This window comes from Prunus mume, linkage group LG3 (assembly GCF_029339155.1).
Source record: "Prunus mume cultivar Tortuosa linkage group LG3, ASM2933915v1, whole genome shotgun sequence".
In the NCBI taxonomy this organism is placed as follows: Eukaryota; Viridiplantae; Streptophyta; class Magnoliopsida; order Rosales; family Rosaceae; genus Prunus; species Prunus mume.
Genome location: NC_142700.1, coordinates 3307698 through 3325453, shown reverse-complemented (window position 1 = coordinate 3325453; position 17756 = coordinate 3307698). Strand labels below are relative to the sequence as shown.

General features: G+C 36.9%; 3 protein-coding genes across 3 annotated transcripts; 1 reads left to right on the top strand and 2 right to left on the bottom strand.

Moving 5' to 3' along the window:
• Positions 1-683: 683 nt before the first annotated feature.
• On the bottom strand, positions 684-1394 carry LOC103324866 (signaling peptide TAXIMIN 1-like). Its single transcript, XM_008226982.3, has 2 exons — positions 1143-1394; positions 684-998 (listed from the first exon to the last, which is right to left on the bottom strand). The coding sequence occupies exons 1-2, from the start codon at positions 1259-1261 to the stop codon at positions 875-877; spliced, it is 243 nt and encodes an 80-aa protein (XP_008225204.1). The 5' UTR covers positions 1262-1394; the 3' UTR covers positions 684-874.
• A 402-nt stretch (positions 1395-1796) lies between these two features.
• On the bottom strand, positions 1797-3929 carry LOC103324864 (Tetratricopeptide repeat (TPR)-like superfamily protein). The gene has a single exon (XM_008226981.2). The coding sequence runs from the start codon at positions 3891-3893 to the stop codon at positions 2310-2312; it is 1584 nt and encodes a 527-aa protein (XP_008225203.2). The 5' UTR covers positions 3894-3929; the 3' UTR covers positions 1797-2309.
• Positions 3930-5825: 1896 nt separating this feature from the next.
• LOC103324863 (SGNH hydrolase-type esterase superfamily protein) lies at positions 5826-10856 on the top strand. Its single transcript, XM_008226980.3, has 5 exons — positions 5826-6186; positions 6270-6494; positions 9515-9582; positions 9768-9932; positions 10483-10856. The coding sequence occupies exons 1-5, from the start codon at positions 6088-6090 to the stop codon at positions 10640-10642; spliced, it is 717 nt and encodes a 238-aa protein (XP_008225202.1). The 5' UTR covers positions 5826-6087; the 3' UTR covers positions 10643-10856.
• Positions 10857-17756: the final 6900 nt, after the last annotated feature.

The following is a 17756-nucleotide window of genomic DNA, read 5'->3' as shown; positions in this document are numbered from 1 at the left end:
CAAGCTTTTGGAAACTTTTGTTAATTTCTCTTTTAATTCCCTTTTGTTTCCTAGGGGTTTTAGGAGTATTTAAACCAACTTTAGCCCATGACTAGAGTAGTATGTTATCATTATGAATTCAATAAACGAGAGGTTTTATCATATTTGGTGGATTCCAAGCTTGATTCTTTTAGATTAATCGTTTGATTGCCTTATTACGTTGTCACGCTCACTATAATATGCCATGTCATCATCTAGGCGTTCGAACTAACATGTCACAAGGGTTACACTCCTTTGATTTTGTGAAGGAGAGAGACATGCACAAAAGAGCATAAACCACATCAACGGGTAGTTATTTCTCTCCCATAAGATATCCCCTACATACTCATATTTAAAAGGGAGTGGCTATGTCCCTAAATCAAGGATCTTGCATGTTTAGCAACTCCATGTGAGGTTAGGCACCATTTTTTTAAGTTTTGCAAGGCTCGCTCCGACCAAAAATACAAAATTCATGGCAATGGAGTCTAGTCCAATGATAAAGGGCATTAATTTGCAGACTAGTGGTCTCAAATTCAAATTCTCATGTCATCTTGATAGTCTGTGTGTGAGAAAGCCCCCCAATATCGCTTGTATTAAAAAATAAAAATCCATTGTGGTGAAATTCTACTATAGCGCAGAATTGCATCTAGTAAACCAATAATAGCTTCTAACTGGAACACAAATTTTGATATATTACCCCATAAATTCATTGAATAAATATTCAACAAAAATGAATAGAAAGAGGAAAGATTGAAAGAAACTATGAATGAACAAAGATGGGCTGGGGAACCAAAGGACCCCATGCCTTTTGAAGGTCAACAACCAATGAACAAAAAATACTATCAAATAGTGAAATCTAACAAGGAATCTTAGATGTGAACCACTTCATGACCGAAAAGGGAGCCTTGATCAACCCCAGTGCAAGCTCAACTACGATCGTCACGCACAAGCAGCATGGACATATGCAAGTCAACGCCAACCTGCAATCATCACACACACCCAAAAAAAAAAAATTCAATTTAGTTAGTGGTAGCACTACCATATAAAGAATTTCACTATCTTGACATGAAGAAAGAAAAGTCCTTGAAATTCTGATGAAAAGGAAGAGAGAGAGTGAAACTAACCCAACAATCCAGATGAACACACCCACAACGGAGAGGAGAAGAGAGATGAAGGCAAAGGGCAGGCCAATTAAAAACCCCAAAGGCCTGCATTCGCAATCATCTCCGCAACAGCAGCTCATAGCTTCTTCTTCTTCTTCTTCTTGCTTTGGTCTTCTTCTTTGGTTTCTTCTTCTGTGTAGTTGTTGATTGTAGAAGACAATAAACTATAGGCAGCTTCTTTGGCTTTTGGTTTCCTTGTTCTGGACGGAGTATATAATATATAATATTAATTGATGACAGAGACAAACAGGAGAGACCTGTTCTCTGCTGCCGCCTTTACGGGCCATACCCAAAAGTCCAAACTCCTTTTTTTTTGTGATACGTAATTGAACCAAGATTAACCATATTGAAAAGACCGGAGGAATCAACCAAACCAATAATAGATTTCCACGTCCTCCTCCCACTTTCCTTGACCAACAAACCTCCTTTCTAGAATCCAATTACAATACGAACTTGCAATTTAATATTTAATATAATTTTCTTTATGCAATTCAATAGCTTCTCAACTTCTTCTTCTTTTTTATATTTCTTTTGGTGAATTCAGTTGTAGTAGATCAGTAGAAGGTAATTTAATTTGACATTCTGAAGATGTAGCTGTGATGGCCACAATGCCTATGCCTTTTTATGTACCAGATAAATATTTAATTATTGAGCAACAAATCTCATCATACTGTGGTTTATGGTTTAACTTTGACAGTGAAAAAGCTTCAACTATGGACTGGTATACTCAACAGTACACTATAATCCGATTCTTTCTGCACCAGAACAAATATCTCCTTGTCAAAGATTAGAACAGCTTTAATTACCTCTGAGTCTGAGCTCAGTTATGGTTTGCCAAATTAAGCAGCTTTCCGTTCTCCCCAAAAAGCTGAGTCAGTCCGATTGCCTGAATTGGATTAACCACTGGCTGAGTTTGCAGTATGCAGCAGCTCCCTTTATTTGTTCACTAGGTTTAGAAACTACTAGACTTTCCTTGAGGCTCCCTGCAGCTTCAACATCTCGTGCTCTACCAGTTGGCATATATTGGCTTTAAAGTCCTCAACTGTCAACCTTTTATTTTGTTTTCAGTGAACCAATTCAATTTAGCATTTGGATTGGAGCTACAAAAACAGGGGAAAGGGCTGATCATCAACCACTATCAGTACCAACCCAACTGCAGGCGATGTCTTTAGATATTCCTCTTACCTTCATTTTCTCTCTAAGCTCACTTACATTGTCCCATTTCCCAGCGGCTGCCAAAGTATTAGAGAATGCAACATATGCACCTGGCCGACCATCCGGATTTAACTTAAAAAGTTCCTTGGCAGCTATACTTGCCATCTCAACATCACCATGTAGAGTACTTGAACTAAGAAGAGCAGCCCAAACATCGGAGTTGGGCTTCTCAGGCATCCCCATTGCCAGCTCCCATGCTTGATGCAAACTTCCTGCGCGCCCCAATAGATCAACCATGCAAGCATAATGCTCCATTCTTGGTTTTAGTGAGTAGTCCCTATTCATGCTTTCAAATATCTCATGGCCTTTGTCAACCAGACCAGCATGTCCACAAGCTGATAGAGCACTGAGGAATGTGACAAAATTGGGTTCAATTTGGTGTTCTCTTTGCATTATACTAAAGAGCTCAAGTGCTTCATCAGGATATCCATTCTTCCCATAGCCATCGATCATTGAAGTCCACGAAAATACATTTTTTTGAGGCATGTGGTCAAAAATTCTCTGTGCATCCTCAATTCTTCCACATTTTGAATACATGTCTATAAGAGCACTTCCCATCTTTATATCCCAAAATAATTCGGTCTTCATAAGTTGACTTTGGACTTGCTGGCCAACTTCAAATGCTGCCAACACCGAGCAAGCTCCAATAACACTAGCAAACGTGGACATATTAGGTCGGAAATTCAACCGTTGCATGTCAACGTAAACTTCAAGTGATCTCCAAGCATATTCAGTTGATTTGCTGTAACCTTCAATCATTGCGTTAAATACCACAGCATCTTTTTCAACCGTTCTCCTGAATATATCTTCAGCATCTTCCACAGAGCCTTGATTCATATACCCGGAAATCATCGATGTTGAACATATAACATTCTTTTCCAACATCGTATCAAACACAGTCCTCGCATAGCCGACCTTCCCATTCTTAATGTAAGAGTCAACAAGCACAGTATAAAGAACATCATCAGGCTCAACATCTGATTTTATTATCTGGGCATGCACCACTCCTAAACTCCATGGAAATGTTGCATTGCCAGCGCAAGTAGAGGCTTTCAAGACCATAGAAAACGTATACCCATCAGGCTTTTCACCAGATGAAACAAGTCTGCGAACCAAGTTAAGCAATTCTTCAACTTTCCCGCGTTTGAGGTATCCACCAATCAAATAATTATAAGCAGACAGAGTTTGTGCAGGCGATTCATCAAACACTTGGCGCGCATATTTCATTGAACCGCATTTCAGGTGCAGTATAAGCAGTTTAATGGAAACATTGATATTGGGTCTGAATCCAGTTTTGAGAATATGGGTATGAATCTTTTGGCCATGGGAAGGGTTTTCTGAATTGATGTAGTGCTGTAGAGAAGAGGCTAGAGTGGTGGCAATTGGGGAAGCGACATAGCTTAGCGGGAAAACTGGATTTGGTGGGACAAGCGTCGTATGGTTTTGGGGTGAGAAGAACATGGACGGTCTGATTGTGAGTACTTTCCCATTCTTCATTTTCACCCTTTGGATCTGATACCAGTTGTTCAAGTCTTAAATTAAGCATAGAAGGCACTGCAAAAAAGTTGTGAAGGATTCGACCCTTTAGTTTCATTTGGGCCAAAACCCAGTGTCATAATAAGGCCTACCCATTACGTATTTCATATTTACATTTTAAAAAGATAAAAATTTATCCCATAGGACTCATGTTCTCGTTTTGTTTTTTATTTAAATTTTTTTTAATATGGAATTTTATTAATTTATTATATTTTTCTCATTTAATGAATAGTTTCATTTCTTATTAATGGGTTGGATTGCCTCGTGTCTTATTCTTTGGTGTGCATCCAATCTAAGTGGTGCTAAATTCAAATCATCATGGTACTGTGTGCGAGTTTTCTCCATCATCCTTCTTAACTTTAACAAAAATAAATAAATAGTTTCATGTCTTAATATTTTTTTAATTAATAACAATTTTGATATTATGAATATTTTACCCTTAGACCTCTGCCTTTATATATGTATATCTATTTATGAAAAATATTTAGCTTTGGTTATTATTTTAAGAAAAGTGACTACGTTTATATAATAATAATAATAATAATAATAATAGAAAGAAAAAAAAGTGAGTACGCATGACGAACTTTTCTTCATTGTAGGGAAAGGAAAACACCTTCCAAATGATTTTACAAAGCCTTCACACACACACAACCCCTCATTGAGTGGATTGGTGGAATTCAAATACCTCTTGCTTTCCTCTTCATTGAGTGGTCACCACATTTTGTTAGAAAATTATAATGTAATAACGTTGCATTGCAAAGCTACGTAAATTACAAACTAATTGGTGGCATTTGCTTTGCAAATCCAACTTTTTGCGATTGCACTAATCAATAATTATAGCTTCCCTGATGATTTTTTGGGTAAATAATTGCTTTAGTGGTGGGCTTTCTTTCATCAAAACCTAACAAAATTTTGTTGCCTACCATGAAAACGAAAGCCACAAGATCGACCTAATATAATATTAAACACAAAGCTATTAAACCATTAACCCAGCTGTGATTAATTATGAAAGAATTCAATAGACCTGCATATGTGAAGCACTTCTCATGTTTAGGGAGAGAAACTTTCCCATTCTTGTATCATTGTATCGTTATTGTCTCTATCTCTGCTCAATGAAACGTGAATAGAGAAATATTTATTCTAATCAACGTATGAGAATTGAACTTGACGAAAAAATAAAACTCATTTGATTTCACACACTCTCAAATGGACTCTAAATATAGGCGATTGCGATACATTCTATACATTTACTTAGTAATGCATCACAACCATTTCATGTGTGTTTTAATGACTGAGTTATAGGCAAGAAATGAATAAAACCTATAATCATACTTGACTTGGTTGATGGATGTGAATGATGCGATCCCATTAAAGTGGCTGTGAGGGCGTGCAAATAGTAAATCCTGAAGTAGACAATAGGCATTCCTTAATTATATATTATTGTTAGGTATGATGAGAAATGCTTAAGAGGAAAGGAGACTTTACACTCTTTACAAAAGGGTTGTTGATCTCCACACGTTCAACAAATGGTTAGGCTTTCTCTTTCTTTCACCATCCATCATAATTAACAAAGTGCCTCATGGGCCCAACCCCAACCCATGCTTGCGAGGGCATGCATATATGCATTATTGTTTATTTTTTCTCAAGTGTTGTATGTATCATAAATATTCTACATTTTTGTATCACGTCCAAATGAAGTCATTTTGTGTAGGCACATTGATTAGTTTGGTGAGCCTCAATTTCTCTCTCCTCCTCGCGCTAAATGTAGAGAGTCAAGTAGGGAGTCTGCCGGAAGAAAGAGTGTAACTAGAAATGAGAGAATAAAGAGTCCACTTGAGATCTCTAAATACAGGCAGGGGACCAGAAAGCAAAGGCAGCATAGCGCGGTTTGACTTGAGGTGTCGCATCGCATGCCACGTGAAACTTGACAAGAAATTTTTATTTGTTTGGTACGAAACTTGAGAAGTAATAATAGCTATTATATTGTATATTTATACATTATAAGCATTAGAAGGAGAAACAAAAATAAAGTTCAGAATTGGTCAGCCACTCGCTCGTTCAAATAAAATCGCAGTCCCTGAAACGAGACCAACAACACACACAGCCAGCCGTAGACTCTCTCTCTCTCTCTCTCTCTCTCTCATCAAATCAAAAGATGAGGCCAAAGATTTACCTTTTTGGTGACTCAATCACCGAGGAGTCTTTCGGTGATGGTGGCTGGGGTGCCTCTCTTGCCCATCATTTCTCTCGCACGGTATGAAATAAAGTCAGAGTCTTTGGTCATCTTTGTGCGATTTGGTATTCTGGGTTTTGATTTTTGATGACGGGCTTGACCAGGTTGACGTGGTGCTAAGAGGGTACAGTGGCTACAACACGAGGTGGGCTCTGCAAGTTTTGGAGAGGGTCTTTCCGAGCAGTGAAAACAGAGAAGATGCCCCACTAGCTGTCACCGTCTTCTTTGGCGCTAATGACGCTTGCCTCCCCGATAGATGCTCTGCTTTTCAACACGTGCCTGTCAACGAGTACAAGCAAAATCTCCACTCCATTGTCTCTTTTCTCAAGGTAAACAATTACACATATAACCAAGGTTCATAATTTCTTAGACAACAGTCTGCTTTGAAGCTGAAATCACCGTATTAGACAATAAAAGTTTCATTTTTTTGGGATTAAAGATGTGGGTTTTGTTCAGATATGATTATACTTGCAAAATCAAGCCTTAAGATTTTGAAGAATCAAAGGCCAACTGTGCACAGAACCAAATATTAATGGGTTTGAGAGATGGTATGTTTGCTCTTTTGCTGCTCAAGTGTGCTGGGAAGCGCAGCTAATCAACCATCCGTCTTTCTCAGGATGGTCTTCTCTTTTGACTAAAAGGAGCAGGGGTGGGCGCGATTTTATCTCGGTTCGGTTCGGTTTTTATGTCGTATTGAAATTGAAAGTGGTACTATTTAATCGGTGCGGTTTGGTTCAATTTTGGTTTTTTTTTAAAAAAAAAAATTTATATATATATATATATATATATAAAACCAGTCGGTCCAATTTAAATAAGTTCTAGTGCCATTTTCGGTTTTTTTGGTTTCAAACCGGATATTTTTTAATATATTTTTACAAATTCCAACTAAAATTTTATTTTTTTTGCTTAAAAATTCACAAATATATCAATTTCATACAAGAGATGATTGGACATAAAAAAGAAAGGTGCTTTGAAGTTAGGCTTGGAGAAATATTAGTTATGAAATTAGAAATTAAGCATTGGACTTAAATAATTTAAAAATAAATATAAAAAAATACGCAGCGGGTTCAGTCCAGTTTTGTAAGGTGTGAAACTGGCACCGAAATCGGTTTAAATAGTTCCGATGCCAATTCATTGACTTTTTAGTCAACATGGTGTTTTTCCGATTTTTTCTATCGGGTGCGGCTTCTTGTTCCGATTTCCTGGTCTCGATGCCCACCCCTAAACAGGAGGAGGCCATAGCCACTAGGAGTAGAGCAATGGTGGCCCTCGGCTTAATTTCTGACATGCCTATAAATGTATACGTATTGTATAATATCTTGGGCGAGTATCTTTCCGTATATTGGAAGCGGGGAGTATCCTTATTATTATTCTCTCTCTTTCTCCTTCTTTCTCTTGCAAATCCAATATATTTAAAATATAAAAAAAGAGAGTAGAAACTCAACCCCACCAACCTCCCAAATGTCTCTATCTCTCTCTCCTCCTAGCCAAATTATCTCTCCTCCTTGCGAGATGTAGAGAGCCAAAAGTTGGTTCTCCAAAATAGAGAGCCAAGTAGGTAGTAGGCTGGAGGAGGATTTTCCTTCTTTTTAGCCAAAGTAGTTAGGGATGAGAGGATAAAGAGTCTGTTGGAGATGCTCTTAAAAGCCTAAAAGTCTATCTTTTATTATTTATTAATTAATTTTTAGTTAGGTTGGGGACCTAAAAGTTGGTTTATATGGCTATCGATGGGATTTTACTGTTACTCTAAGGCCCACGACTTCACAAGTTACGTGGTTGTCAGTTGGGTTTTGCGTGTCTTTGCGTTCCCCTTGTTGGTTTCTTATTTGTTTGCTTCTTGTGCCTTGTTGATGTCTCAATTCTTTGACCGCACTTCTGGTCACTTCACTTCCATGAAAATGAAATGATGAAAGTTCTTAGAATCATGGTTTGTTTTAACCTTTTGTTTGGGTAAAGACGTGTCAGTCTGTGACAGTGGACATTTGTGAGACGTATGTTTCACATGCTAAGACTGTTCTAGGCAAAAATATATAGTCCAGGAGAAATTTCAGATTCGCTGATTCATATTGGTTCTTGCATGTCGTTCATTTGAATCTGATGCCCAATAGGTGTAACTTTTGCAGAAGTCCTGCTAGTAGGTATTGCTTTTGCATTGGAACTTTAGTTTATCTGAAACACGAGAAAAAAAGGAGGGAAAGAAAAGTTATTATTAGAGTTCTATTTCCATCTTTCAAGCCAATAGGTCTTGTTGATGCTCAAAAATGGTCGGATACTTTTGGGCCCAACTTCATAATGACATCACCTTTGGCCCTACGTGGTCTTTGGCAGCGTGGATATTCTGCAAGACAAAAACGAGCGGTAAGACCTTTGGTACCGGCCAAAGGCTCTCCGATGCTTAAGTTAGTATCAATTATGGAGTGAATAATGATCCGAACAGAGTGATGGCTAAGTAGCCGAAGGTCCAGTTACCTTGTTTTGGGGACTTGTGCCCCTTTTTATAGATGTTGGGAGATGTGCATCTTGAGTGGAATTTCAATGTGGGAATGTGGGCATTGCTCGAGGAGGTGCCACTTGTCCTTATGAGAAATCTCTAATGAAGTGTGGTCTTTTGATACGATCGGCAGTCCATGGTGCCAAAGACTCACATCTTGCCGATGGTACTTTGTGGGGCGCAATTGGTTACCCGTTTAGCGGCTCCTCCTCATGGGTCCCTTGTTCCACGTGTCGTTCTTTGATTGTCTGGTTTGATATGGTATAAACAGGTCTTGTTTAATATATGATGCATCATGCATGTGGGGAACAATGGTGGTGATTGCCATCATAAAGTGGAAATGATGGCAGAAATGAAAGCTGCAGAGCCTGTGATTTATGGAGATCTCGTGTACGTTAAGTTCTACAGTGTGGACAGATATAGAGCTGATAAAGCAACAGCATTAGGGTGAATCTGGTCCTTCTGTTTAGGTTTCTTTCCTAGTCACAAATAATGAACCTAATATACGTATCAGTTTAGGCATCTTTTGATTTCCTGTTGTACAAGGCAACTTAAAAATGGTTGATAGTGATGGTGGAATCAATTTGCTAAGTGTGGTTTGCGTTTGTTTGCAGTGCATTTGAGCCCGTCTATAAGCTTACATCTCTGTTACACCAAAAGCAGACATTTCTTACATACGTACTACCGGTCATTTGTACTTACCAAACAATAAAAATTTATACATTCGCTTTTATGTGAAATAAAAATTGTTTTCAATAGGTGTCTGCATATAAAATTAACTTTTTGTTCAAGTTATGTTTCGATTTTCGTTTCGACTTTCTACATGTTTACGTTTTCTTCTTTTCTATTGGCTTTCAGAAGCGATGGCCTACGACTCGCATTCTCCTTATCACCCCTCCTCCAATAGATGAAGATGGGCGCCTTCGGTATGGTTTTACTATTTATATTTTTTTTAGTCCCATTATATCATTTATGTTTCATTTTGGGTTTCATATTAATTATCTTTGATTCTTGAACCATAATGTAAATTTCTTGCTTATTTTATGTTAAGATATTTACATCAACTGACAACAAAAAAGTTTGATTTTAGTTATATATGTTTTTGATTCAGACATCCCTATATTGATAATCCATCCAATCTGCCTGAGAGGACAAATAAAGCTGCTGGTGCTTATTCAGAGGCATGTGTTGCTGTAGCTCGAGAAAGTGGGAACCCAGTAATAGATCTTTGGACTAAAATGCAGCAGTTTCCTGACTGGGAAAAAGCTCATCTAAGGTCTCTCTGTCTCTCAGCATGTAATATTTGTCTGCTTGCAGTTTTACTAAGCATTGGCATGCACCAATTTCATATATATGTTCGCCTCACATTACCTATGATCTCTCTAACATTTAATATGCCAACTCAGCTCATCTGATAATCTGATCTTACTTGTTTATGTACATGAATGAACTTGTATGTCTGTAGCTAGCATGCATGATTCTATCGAGAACTTGCACATTTTCTAATTCTGAATCTTCTTGTTCTGTTAATTGGTTAATTATAAATTTACATTGGACTGGGGCATATCAACGGGCTGTTGAATATGTCTGCAGGCTCGCTTTTTGAGTCAATTCCGGCTTCAAAAATGTTTGGTAAACCTTTAAGAAGTTGTACTATAAGAATTTGGTTCCATGAGCCCTTGGCTGGACGGTGCCTTTTGCACTGGCTTTAAGTTTTTGGGTTTCTGTACCTCTGGAGCCACCTTGTTTTCTGCCTATGTAGGCAAAAGTGAGTTGTAAGGAAAAGACATAAGCATGTGATATTGTGTTGTTGATTGGAATTGCAGGGATGGCTTGCACCTTACTCCGCAGGGGAACATGGTTGTGATTGAGGAGGTGGTTCTGAAGCTGAAGAACGAAGGCTTGACTCTAGAATCTTTGCCAGTTGATCTCCCACTTATAAATAACATAGACCCTAAAGACCCTCTTAAGGCTTTTCAAAATTGAAAAAGAATAAAGTTGTGTATCATGGATAGGGTATTCTCTTTTGAGGGTTATTTTGCTACCATATGGGGTTATAAATAAACTGATTAGGGACTGTAACCCGTAAGATGTTGATTTTCGGTTCATTTTGGCGCTGGTTGTTCCGTATCTGGTTCTTTTGGTGTAAAAAACTCTGTTGTCTATTTAATATCACTCTCTCTTTCAGTTCTGTTAGTTTTATACAAGTCTCTTTCAGTTCATCTCCTGTGCTTTTTTTATCAGGTTTAGTTGAGGTTAATTTAAGGTGCATTCCTTTTTTCTTTTTCTTTTTGGGACAATTTAAGGTGCATGTAGTGAACCCAGAAGAACTGTTTTCCTTGAGTGTTAATCCATGGATGCTCATAAAGGAGGGGGTTGTTTGTTCATTGAGAGGCTTCACAAGGATCTCATTATCATTATACCATATATAGTTTTCTCCAGTTTGAAATCTCAGATACTCATCAATATCACTCCTGGTGTCGTCTTTGTTAGCAAAAAGAACACCCTTACAATCATTTTCTTGAAGAAAAATATCATGCAAGTGCCTCTGCCCTTGCTCAAAAAACAGATAAAAAAACAAGGGTTTCTTGGCAATGAAATCCTTTGAAGCCCAAATACCCCACACGACCTAACCTCTTTTACTTTTGATTTTTTTTTAATTATAAAAATGATAAATGATGATAAACGATTTTAGAGCTTGGGCCATGTCGGAAAGTATCAGCTTCAAAATGTGGGCACATTGTTGTAAACTTGTATTTTATTGATATCTTAAAACTACAGCTTTTGAGGAACATAGTTAAGAGTTGTTAGAGCCTTTGCTTTGCTTAGGAGAAAAGTAAAAACAGGAGAGGTCTATACTCTCGAAATACATTAGGAGTGCTCTAAACGTATAGCCGAGCGGCTATACTTCACAAAATGGTTTTTTGTTGTTGTTGTAATGAAGTAAAATCTTAGCATTTTTAAATTACTTTAATTAGTAATTATGTTTTGATTTTTATACAAAATTAGTTTGCTTAGTTTAGTATTTACAATTAAGTAATATTCTAAGAGTATAGCCGAGTATTTACAATTAAGTAATATTCTAAGAGCATAGCCGAGTATTTACAATTAAGTAATATTCTATAGCCGGCCGGACTCTTGAACCAGTATCGCCGGGCGGCTATACTCTTTGAATATATAGGATTGTTCTAACAGTATGGCCGCGCGGCCATACTCTTTTAATATATAAGAATATTCTAAGCATATAGCCGCGCGGCTATACTATTTAAAACGTATAGCTGCCCGCTATTCTAAGAGTATAGCCGCACGGCTAGACGATTTTAATATGTAAAAATATTATAAGAGTATCCGCTCGGCAATACGCTTGAACTATATTAATATTTAAATCGTATAGCCGTGCGGCTGTATATATAAGAATATTATTCTAAGAGTGAAGCCGTTCGGCTATACGCTTGAACTATATTAATATTTAAATAGTATAGCCGCCCGGCTAGACGGCTTGAAGTAAACGTATACCCATACGGCTGTATACTTCTTTAATATATAATAATATTCTCAAAGTATAGCGACGATACTGTTAAAATATATTAATATTTAAAGCTATACTCTTGAAATACATTAGGAGTATTCTAAACATATAGCCGGGCTGCTACACTTCACAAGATGTTTTTTTTTTTTGGCAATTAAGTAATATCTTAGTCTTTTTAAATTACTTTAATTAGTAATTATGTTTTAATTATTATTTCTTTAGTAAATAATTAGTATTTAGATATTTTAAAATTTTCATAAATTACTAAATAAACATTAATTAATTATTTCAAATTATTTTGTGGACTTAATGTTTTATTATTATTATTATTATTATTATTATTATTATTATACAAAATTAGTTTGTTTAATATCTTATAGAGGTTGAACATAATGATAGACGTCGGCTGCTATGGAATATCTATAACATGGTTATTCAATACCTATTGTGCAATGTGACATGAAGGCCAACAATGTACTACTAGATGATGATATGGTTGCACATGTTGCTAATTTTGGAATTGCAAAACTCTTGGGTTGGAGGAGTTTCTATTATCCAAACCATGACCCTAGCCACAATTGGATATATGGCTCCATGTATGTACTTGCTAATTTAACCTCTTTCAATTACGAACAACATAACTTAAAATAGTATTTTCATCATACATATGATATGAATATAATTTAGATATATATAAGTACAACTCAAATATAATTCATATTGCAGAGTATGGAATGGAAGGAATAGTTTCAACAAGAGGGGATGTGTATAGTTTTGGTATTGTTCTCATGGAAACATTCACAAAAAGGAAGCTAACATATGAGATGTTTGTTGGGGAAATGAATTTAAAGCAATGGATTGCAGACTCACTATTATTACCAGATGGAATCATAGATGAAGTTGTAGATGCCAATTTGCTTGGGATTGGGACAGAGCAAGAAGATGATGATCGTGTGAGGAAGAGGGATTGCATATAAACTATTATGAGATTAGTTATTATTTGCTGTGCAGAATCACCAAAAGAGAGGACAAGTGTGAAAGAAGTTGTAGCCACGCTCAACAAAATCAAGACGAAATTTTTGAAGGACGCTGCTGCAGGAAGAGGTGTGCTGTCTTGTTCATACACTTTGGTTTGATTCAATTTCAGTCTTTAATTTAGACAACGTAGAGGAGTGTGTATATTTTGGTTTTTGACTGATTTTATAGGGGAGTGTGTATATTATATATAGATGGAACTAGTCATAAGAACGAAATTCAAAGCATCTTACTTGGTATGATATCAGTATCAGAGGAGGATTTGTTCTGTTGTGTCGTGGCTGCAACCACCACGGCCTCTTGGGAGCTCCTTCACTGCTTTTCGCCATGCCAAGAGGCAAGAAACGGCTTATTACGGCAGCCTATTTTTGTTGTGTGTAAACAAGCAAGGTGGGATTGGGCCCTTTTGGGAGAAGCTCAAATCAGTCAGTGATGGGGTCATTGGGCTTTCTATAACTCAATATTTTGATTACCAAAAACAAACTTGATATATATGGTGGGCATAAGCCCAACAAATTAAAACACTCAACGGAATTTGCAGAGTTCACATAGAATGGAGGAGCAGAGGTAACAACTTATTATTTTTTCAATGTTAGTGGGTGACAGCTGTCGAGAGGTCGTTGGGTGGGAATACTTAGCTGGATTGCTCACTCTGACGTTCCCGTGCCGTGCAGGGAAGTTTTTCTCGGCACAAAGGCCACAAGAGTGTTTTCTGGAGCTCTACACTAGATCGAACGGCTATTAAGAAACCTCTCATTATAACCTCTATGTTCCTGCCCTTACCCAAATTAAGAAGAGAGAATTACGAGATAGAAATTTTAAGTTGAGGGTCATACTGGATTTTGTCAACCTCTAGAAACCACTTGCTTCCCTGAACGCTTTCAAGTTGGAGCAACACCTACCTACATATATGCTGCAATTAACTAGTTTCCTTCTTTCCAAAATTGGATTGAATTGGCCCAATCCTTGCAGATGGAAAGAAAAGAAAACCCATAGTTAGGGAAGGTGATTGGAATATTGTTTACCCAATTAAGCTTAAGGTAGGGTTAAAGTATGAAGGTTGTGGTATTTATAGATTTTCTTAGTCCTCCTAATTTGGTATTATTTTTAGTGCTTGAAGTTGTTGTCTTACGTGGAGTGAGTGGGTTGTTTGTGTAGTTGGCCTCATGCGCTCATCTAAGATTGCCATTACGAGAAAAAAAAAAAAAAAAGAATAGCAAGGCAATAAAGTTATTGAGAAGTTTTAATTTTGGCCTAATCTTTTCTTTTGTATGCCTACCAATTAAACTCGTTTCGAATCCCTAAACCAAAATGGGGGATCAATCTACGAGAGGTTGGATAATGATTATAACCCAAAAAGCTTGATTACTTTCAATTAAATTTTTTCAATCGTCTAATATGTTATGTTGTTAAAATTGTAAATAGAATCAACAGTTATTAGAATTATATTTGAATGTGTACAATCTTCAATTGACAATTTAACATACATACTGTAAAGCCGATGAAGGTTTAATTAGTGGATTACTTATTTTGAAGTCTAGCTTATAATGCTAGTGTTAGTGTGCGCTTACCATGCAGGCGTGCTAGCAATGAAATTTGGCATTTTGCTCGCACTGATGGTTCTGAAAAGGTTAAAATATTAGCTTCACCAGTGTCTGTGTCTCAAAACTTTGGCAACTTCCCTAATTTTTAAGTTTCCATTAACTTTAACCCGCACTTAATTTGGGCATAAGGTTCACAGAATTTGGGCTTAAACTCAACGGGGAATTTGGTTGTTTTGAGTAGTTGACTTCAGTTCGGTTCTGTTTCTTCATTCACATTGGTTTTTTATTTGGCGATTGCTGCCATTTGCCTACATAAGATGATTAAGAGGTAAGATGGCCTCGAGTTGAGAATAAGTGAGAGCCAAAGATGAACAAAACTTCAAGGGTTCTGAATCAAAATAATGGGAAACGTGAGGCTCAAGCAGCAAAATCCAATATAATATTTCATGTTTTTCTTACGTTGTGTGACTTCTATAACTTATATACATACAAATGGATATCTCATTGATTTCCATTTAACAACGTTGTCCTTTTATCAAACGACAAAAAAAAAAAAATAGAAGCATCGTTTGTGGGCTTCAGTTTTAGTGCATGGTGTTGTGATTCTCAGTGGTGTGTGGTTATACTAAGCCTCGTGCACATAAACATTAAACTAGTCTTGTCAGGTGATTTTGGTTTGGCCATATAAAAGCTTGCTCCTCTTAATGCATTTCCTGTTTGTCATCATGTAGCATGATGGAGACTTAGTTTTGGTTTCTTCCTAGCTCCTCTTAATTCGTCTCCTTCTCCATGCCTCTGTCTTATGCATATACTTTGGACATAAGCTTTAAAAAGGAGCAGAAAGCATCTCAGCCACAAGTGTTCTAGTGTATTTATATATGGAAATGGAACTACTTATCATGGCTTCAAAGCTCAAACAGATGTGCTGCTTCTTTTTTGTTTTTGTGCTGTTATTATATAGTTCAAAAGTACAAAAGAGTGTTTGACTTTGTTAATTTAGCGATGATGGTTGCCTTTTCCCCACTTTGAAAAGCAGCCAAATTGAATATTGAAGGTGCTTCAAGCATAAACACAAATTAAAATGATTACACGAACAAGATAACATAAAGGGTACCTACTTCTACTCGCAATGCAAACTTCATATTGACTGAAAAAAGAGAGAGAAAAAAGAACAGATAAACCCTGTAAATGTTATTTTGTATAGCTTCTGTAAACTACAAGTTGAAGCTTTGTATGTGGATAATAGAAGAAGACTTTGATCATTGATCAAACCCTGATCATGGGTTTGACTTATTATGATCAGGGTTTGACTTATTATGATTGTGATGTGATGAGTTATTCCATAGAAATAATCCGAGTTGGAAAAAGCAAGATAAGATACCATTTGGAACTGAATACAGTTAGGACATATTTTCTTTAATCCTTAATCACTTGTAAATGGGCGTTAGCTTTCGTTTTCGGCTGCTAATTATAAAACTTAAAAGTGCATGTTTTGAGCCAATCAAATATCCTTGTAGTACTTTTCAACCTCATCATATATGAAACAGAAACATTCTGTTCTTCAGACTTCTTTCCCATCATATCATGATTTTCAGAAAGTGATACTTCTTTACTCTACTCCCTACCATTATATATATAATATACTTGAAAAAGGAACAACATTAAAAACAAACAAAGATGGATTATATATTATTCAGCTGCTGAGCCATCAGCAGTAGTACACTAATTTTTATTTCGAAAAAAGAAAAAGAACATGAGTTCTGCAGCACATGATACTTGTCTCTGCCATGATCGATGATCAACGATCGTAACAAGTTCCTCCAAGTTTCGACAGAGTTCAGATTTTCAGCAAATACACTAACACACCTTTCATTTATGCTAAGTTACTGGTAATTTACAACACTTTAGCTCTCTCGTTGAAGTTGTATACTCTACTGAACTTTGGAGTGATGCCGTGGATCAGGACCTCCCGGACTCATTCGCTTGGGTTTGTAATGAGTTTGGTTTGCTTCTTGTTTTTGCAACCAAACGTTGAGTAATTCCCTGGCCCTTCCAGCCAATGTGTGACCGGAACTGGTTAAGTTGTTCTTCTCCAATCTTGGATTAAGAGGGCGAGTTTCAGAAGTAGAAAATAAAAGCAGCAGCATTAGTGCAAACCAGACACAAAATCTCCACCTAATATACATTTTTCTCTAATGGTTTCTTTCACAAAAATGCTAGGCTTGTAGAGACTCCAATGCAAGAAGGTTTGATATATATAGAGCATCAAGGTGGTAATTAAATTTTTGTTATCATCAATAAATATTAAAAGTGGGTGGGACATAGTGGGGCCTCCAAAAAGCCGCATTGTGATTGTAAATTTGTAATGTTTGTTTTGTTGTGCTTTGTAATGGAGTTCTTGTACCTTGTGTTGTTTGTGCCCATCGGAAATAACTATTACCGACCATCATCTTTTCAAGTCTATCAGCCGCAGATAGAAAAAAATTTCATCTCTTTGTTTTAGGTCTTGAATCTCTCTGCTTTTGAGCTAGTGATCATTTGCCTTCGGCAGGTCGACCCTTTCTATAATGACAAGCTTCCAAAACCTTTTGGAAATCAAAGGAGATTGATAGGTTTGGGTTGCTTTCATAATCTTTCCCTTGGTCCGGCCGGTTTAGTCGGCTAAAAACTAAGACGTGTGGCCGCCGCCAGCCTAATTCAAATAAACAGAGTCCCCCCATGGTGCTTCTACGTGTTAAGCAAATTGCAATTCATAGATGCCCTTATCTATGAATCACCTGGGGATTTAATTAGAAGGAAAGCTATGATTTTCATATTGGTTTGAACAACACCACCTTCTCCTTTTATCATATATTATCTGCGCGGCTAACAAACTTCCAACCTCTGTTTCACTTTAATAAATTCAACAAATTACATACCTACTCGAGCCTGGACTCATTTGCCGGCCAACAGTGCCTTCATGCATTTATATAAAAAAATGAAGATGATCATG